Source organism: Polyodon spathula, chromosome 14, assembly GCF_017654505.1.
Source record: "Polyodon spathula isolate WHYD16114869_AA chromosome 14, ASM1765450v1, whole genome shotgun sequence".
Lineage (NCBI taxonomy): Eukaryota > Metazoa > Chordata > Actinopteri > Acipenseriformes > Polyodontidae > Polyodon > Polyodon spathula.
This window is the reverse complement of record NC_054547.1, coordinates 6776470-6782809: the sequence shown is the minus strand read 5'-3', so window position 1 is coordinate 6782809 and position 6340 is coordinate 6776470. Positions and strand designations below refer to the sequence as shown.

The following is a 6340-nucleotide window of genomic DNA, read 5'->3' as shown; positions in this document are numbered from 1 at the left end:
CAATACAGCTGCATTGTAATATATATATATATATATATATATATATATATATATATATATATATAGATAGATAGATAGATAGATAGATAGATAGATAGATAGAGATAGACAACAAATATGTTTTTTTTTTTTTTGGGGGGGGGGGGGGGGGTTGGTTTTCTGGGGTTGGTCATCTATAAGTACCAGTAGGTCCTGTATATTTTTGGTCATAGACTAGGCCAATGCATGATACTTCATTATCAATACCTAGTAATTAGTAGGACAACTGCGAGATTTAAGTGTTTTGAAAATATTGAGTTGGCAAAGTGCTAATCACACAGCTGGATGTATTAGTGTTGCCTCAAAAATGTAAAACAAACACCTCAAGGAAGGATCTATCATTATTTAATTTACTTGAGAAGATAGACATCTAATGCTTACGTCCAGGGTATGCTTTTCTATATTTTCTATACCGAAATAAGCAACATTAAGTTAATTTAATAAGAAAAAAAAAAAAAAAAAAAAGGTTTTCATCTGTCTCTTTTATTAAAACTTAAAACGTCTAAGAGCATTATCACGCATGGCGAGCATTGTCGTTAGCTCGTTAACAGTTTCAAAGATCAGAACACGCGTCCAGGTTAGCTGTATATATATATATATATATATATATATATATATATATATATATATATATATATATATATATATAATATATATATATATAAATATAAATATAAAAGATGCATTTCTATCTATATTATATATAATGATAGAAATGCATCTTTTCGTTAAACCACGCGTCTGTTTGACAAACTAACCACCCAGCGTTCAATAATATTAAAATAGTTCAATGCATTCTCTGGAATAATAATAATATTCACTGGTGAATGGTGACTGTTGAGCACGACAACCCCCTCTAGCGTCCCTCGGGTAAACAGTTAAGTACCGTGGTGCTGCGTGGGACCACCAGCGTAACTGACACTGTGGGGCAGTGCATTGAAAGTGCGTTTAGAGATGAGTTGTTTTTTTTAACTGTTTACAGTATGACCGAGAGAAGATACTGTAGTAGGTTCGGTTAACGAAGAAATCAATACATCACACAGCCAAAGAGAAAGGAGTTGCCTTTTGCGATCTGTGTTTTTTTTTTTCTTTTTCACTTTTAACACGAAAATACACATTGATTTGAAATTCTTACAGCAAGATACGCATATCGATTTGTTTCGCTTTATTATTTTCGTGAATCAAATCTAAAAACAATTTGCTAAGAAGAGAACAGAGGACAGTTTATAATATCGTTCATTACACAAATAGGAAGGATGAATACCAGCGATGCCAAGGAATACCTCACACGAAGAGAGATCCCTCAGCTGTTTGAGGTGAGCTCCATGCACCTGTGGTTTATATTGAGTTTTTGTGCATGGAGTTACTATATCGGTTAATAGCAATAATTTTCTCTCGCTGGAGCTGGTTTGCACACTTCTAAAATGGGTTAAAAGTGAAATCTGAATTCTGAGTCTAATATCGATTCGAGTTTAAGTCCACAGCGACGGTGAGTTACAAATGACAGGGCATTCTCATTTAAAACAAAAAAAAAATCAAGCTGTGATTATTATGAGATAAGTATTAAACATGCATTTATGAATTCATCAGACATGTTACTGGAAGAGTGTGGACACACAGGAAATTAAGGTGATGCATCCCATTTTGACTGCTTGGTGTCCTAGATTATGCATATTACAATTTGTAAATGCCACACTCAATCGGTGTAATATTCATATACAATATACGAGACCTGATAAAAGCAATCGTTACGGTAAAGATGTGTAGATACATAACAGTTGTTTGATGTTGTAGTGACTTACCCAACAGCTGATATGGAAATCTAAACAGTAGCCTGTAATTATTCATTATGGGTCAAAGCTTTGTATTCTTGTACTGGGTGTAGATTGAACATTGCTATTCTCATTTTTAAAAAAAAATCAAAAGTAATGATACAATCATTGTACAGTTTTAGGAGATGCATATTTTTCACACACAATTTATGATAACTACAACTAAGCTCCTGAACAACTACAATTTGTGTACCCATGAAATCGTCCAGGAATAGGGCACATATTTAATAGCAAAGACTAAGTAATTGTTAGGGCAAGTGTAATTAATGTAGTTATTAAAACCTTGTTCACTGACCTTAATAACTAATATTAAAAGACCTCTAAAACTGTTTAGAGACACATGAGCCTGTAATACCCCTTATTTCCATTACACATATAGAGTTCTAGCTGCTAAGCTCGTTTAAGGGTGTTTTAATTACGTAGAGATACTGTAATCTCGGAATCAAAATTTGTGCTAACTGAACAGACCTTTCATTTTCAAGTGGTTAATTTGCAGCACGCAGTAATTATGTTCAAACGACTGTAAATGTGCATGTTAGGAAAGTCTGATTAAGAGGAAAATATTAAAACGTTATATATATTGTAAATCGAATTTAATTGATGACTTGACATGCAATCAATGTAAAATGTAAAGAGAAAAGGAACCCATAGCCACAAATCATAAAATGCAAGATTTAAAATGCAAAAGTTATAAAATGCAAGATCAGTTTACTACTGATGAAAACTTGAAATTCTCACACAGGTTTTCATGCAGGTAGGTATATAAAATATAGAAATGACAGATCTTGAGGTGTTCTCATATATTTGCACACTACTGTATATTACAATTTTTTTTTTTTTTTTTCTGGTTTAAGTCATTATCTTCCAGCCAGTTACTAAACTTCCCAGATGGAAAATTGTGTTATTAAGCATTGAAGTGCCAAAACAATAATTTCTGCTGTGTAGAGGAGCGTTCTGCTTTACATTTACAGTTAGGTTATGGCTTTGAATATAAATTATTAACATGGTAATTGAGTTATTATTAAGGAGACAAGAGATGCAGACAGAATATTTACTGTGAGATACCTGCGCTGGCTTTCAAGTCTCTGTAAGGTGGCACATTAAAAACCGTCAAGATTTTTAGAGCACACATTTTAATGTGTAATAAAGCATGGCAAAAACACAGATGGGTGATTTAACTTGACTGTCAATACAGCGTTATACAATGTGTAACTAATCGCTATAATAAGAACATGTATATAATTTCCATCTATCACACTGTGAAGTCTTCCACAATTGTAAGTCATTGACATTAGAAAAGATTCATCATTTTATATTAGTAATGTGTTGCAGTTCTGTCTCATTAAAATTATATTGGAATCCATTGCCAATCGTTGTTAATAATAATCAGTGGTTATTTAAATGTTTTCTGTTGGATCCAAAATCTAAAGTTTAATCAAGTAAATGTTGGTGCTGTTGCAGAGTCTGCTGACTGGCTTAATGTACTACAGACCCGATGACCCAGTTGAGTATATGGAAAGCTGTCTGAAGAAGGTGAGGGACCTGGGCGGAACAGAGAAGGTGAGATGGGATACATTCGTCGGCCAGGAGAAAAAATCATTAACTCCACTCAATGGAGGACAATCCAGGAGGTCTTTCTTCCGAAATGGTAAGCATAGCACCGTTCCTTGCTAGATTCAGCATCATGGATGTGAGTTGGGATTAAGAGCAGCTCTTTGCCTCACAAACGATCTGAGAGTACCTGAGCTGTGATGTCTCATTGCCGCTGTTGCTTTGGGAAGTAGCACTCGCAGTGTGTCACCAGGGCAAGATGCAAACAAAGAAGGCTACTCATTACCACTGGCATCTGTTCAAGCGATAAGCTGTATTCACTGTTTAATTATGAAGGTTATGAAAATCATACATCTAGTGCATTTGAGTCTAATAGTACAGATTCTGCCAAGTCAACGCCCCGGTTTGAACGACCGGTCTGATTGATTTCCTGCCACGTTACAATCCATATTTTTTATTTTATTTTTTTTAGACACTGCAAGAGCTTGTAACTCAGGCATTTTTTGTATTGAACATTTTAATGCTATAGTGCTACTTTGGATGTTAATTTATTATTTTGTGTTGTTTTTTCATACTGGACACTGCCATTTCTTGCTTAGTTTATGTAAAGCCCTTTATTTTAGAGGGCCGAAAATGCCACGTGTTTATATGTTTTTAAATGCAGCGACTTTTATTGTAGCGCTTTTCACCTAAATATGTGGTTTTTAATGACATGCTTTTGCACTGCACGCTGTAGCTGTAAAGTTTAATGTTTGTTTTGTGAAAATATTTGTATTTCACCAGTCAATAAATATGTTAACTGCACTTCCTGATTCTTTAGCGTGACTGTGTGCTGTGCTGTACATTTGAATTTTAAGCGGAATATTTCTTTCTGTAAAACAAATCTTGTAAAATGCCAAGAAGGGTCCTTACTTATTGATTTAAACAGTGTTGGTGTTTATATCCGCCACAGATCAATTGAACAGACAAAGCTCGACAGTTGCAGAAACTGGTGATTTATAGACTTGATCTGGTTAATTGTGTACTATAACAAAGCTTACAATCACACTTCACATGTATAAAACAAATTCAGTGGTCTAGATGTTGAGCCTTTTGCATAAATCTAAATTGGTAAATGTCAGTTATATACAGTATCACGATAAACCAGGATCAACTATTTAATGTAAGCACTGGAAAGATATTAAATTCAAGACTGTCCATACAAGCTTTCTAGCTGCCTTAGGTCTGATGGGAAGAGGTATATTTAATCTTTTATAGAGGCAGGCTGGAGACTATGGGACTAGTGCAATATCAGTAATGATTTAGAGTCATGCACCTCACATCTTGCTGAATATGCTGTCATTATTCTAATGCATGGTTTCCTTCTAACATCTCAGTGTTGCCAGATAGCTCTAATTTTCCTTACCGGAGATATGATCGGTTGCCTCCAATCCATCAGTTCTCTATTGAGAGTGACTCGGACCTGTCTGAGACTGCTGAGCTGATTGAGGAATACGAAGTGTTTGACCCAGCAAGACCACGTCCCAAGATAATCCTTGTTATTGGTAAGATGGAGTGGGGGAGGTGAGGGGGTATACTGTTTAAAGGACCATAATTACCTTTTTTTTTAATGAGGCTGGTCAGTTGTTATCATTCCACGATTCCCCAGGCTCACTCCAAAGAGGTAAACCAGTTTCATTTATCTAAAGATGTCTCTAGCAGTTCACTGGGTGTGAACTGTTATACAAACTATAGAAAATTGCTAATGCATTTTCACCAACTTTCTGTAATGTATATAACCCCATGAATCATAGAGAGCAAGGAACTGTACCGGTTTTAAAGGCTGGTTCCACTTCTGTAAATGTCTTTTTTGTCTACTGGGATCAAGACGTAGCATCTCATCTGTAGATGTCTGGTTATTAAATCCTATATAGTATAGGGGTTGTGCTTTTTAAATTCACTCAGATTGTTTGTTGACCTATGTTGGACTTTTGCCTGGGCACATACATTTATACCCTTGCCCTTATTTGATAGAGCACCATGAGGTATTTACTGACTGCAAAGTAGCACGACTGTGGTTGAACTAATCTACTGGGGCCCTATTTGGAAGCAATGGCAAATTCCAATTTTCAGACAGGAATAACACTGTTCAAAACTTTCTCATTCTGAAACATAATTGTTTCGTGCTAATTGTGTATCGTTAAAATTGGTTTTATTCCTCTTTAAAAAACAAACAAACATTGTGATAGCTGTGAATTTGCCCCCATTGGGCAAATGTCAACAACATTCACAACTTGAAATACTTCACAGCAGTGTGGCTTCTAATAGGCAAAGGTGTTTGAAGAGCCCTGTAACAGGTATTGATATAAAGCAGAGACAAATGGATCATAAATACTAAATATTTAATGAAGCCAACATGTAACATTTCACAGACATTTCCACTTTAGTGTCAAAGAACTGAAGGCAAACTATTTAGACCCGGTGACCTTCACATGCACGTTATTGATTCCCCGGCCTTTCTGATTGAGGTCTTACAGTTGACTAGGAAATAACAAGGATCAATGCGTTAACCTTTCTGTTTATAAAAATATGTCCTTTAATCTTTGGGTAACATAGCAACACTCTGTTTTATTAACACAACAGGTGGGCCAGGCAGTGGCAAAGGGACCCAGAGCCTAAAGATTGCAGAGCGCTATGGGTTTGAATATATTTCTGTTGGGGAGCTTCTGAGAAACAAGATGATCCACAATGCCACCAGCAACAGGAAATGGAGCTTAATTGCAAAAATAATTACAAATGGAGAATTGGCACCACAGGTATAGAGCATCATCACTGTAGTGTTTAAAAACCCCCATTAGCAGTAACTTAACACTTACTGTAACAATGTGTGAAAGCCCCAGGCAGTCTTATAAAGTGGGTTGTTAACGACTAGATTCAAT

General features: G+C 35.6%; 1 protein-coding gene across 1 annotated transcript in view; it reads left to right on the top strand.

The window, feature by feature from the left end:
- Positions 1 to 1016: 1016 nt before the first annotated feature.
- Positions 1017 to 6340, top strand: part of LOC121326556 (adenylate kinase isoenzyme 5-like) — a 39161-nt gene continuing 33837 nt past the window's right edge. Inside the window, exons 1-4 of the mRNA XM_041269893.1 lie at positions 1017 to 1355; positions 3333 to 3519; positions 4799 to 4966; positions 6045 to 6217. Coding sequence (XP_041125827.1) covers positions 1296 to 1355; positions 3333 to 3519; positions 4799 to 4966; positions 6045 to 6217 — 588 coding nt within the window. The 5' untranslated portion in view covers positions 1017 to 1295. The remainder of the gene's footprint in view (positions 1356 to 3332; positions 3520 to 4798; positions 4967 to 6044; positions 6218 to 6340) is intronic.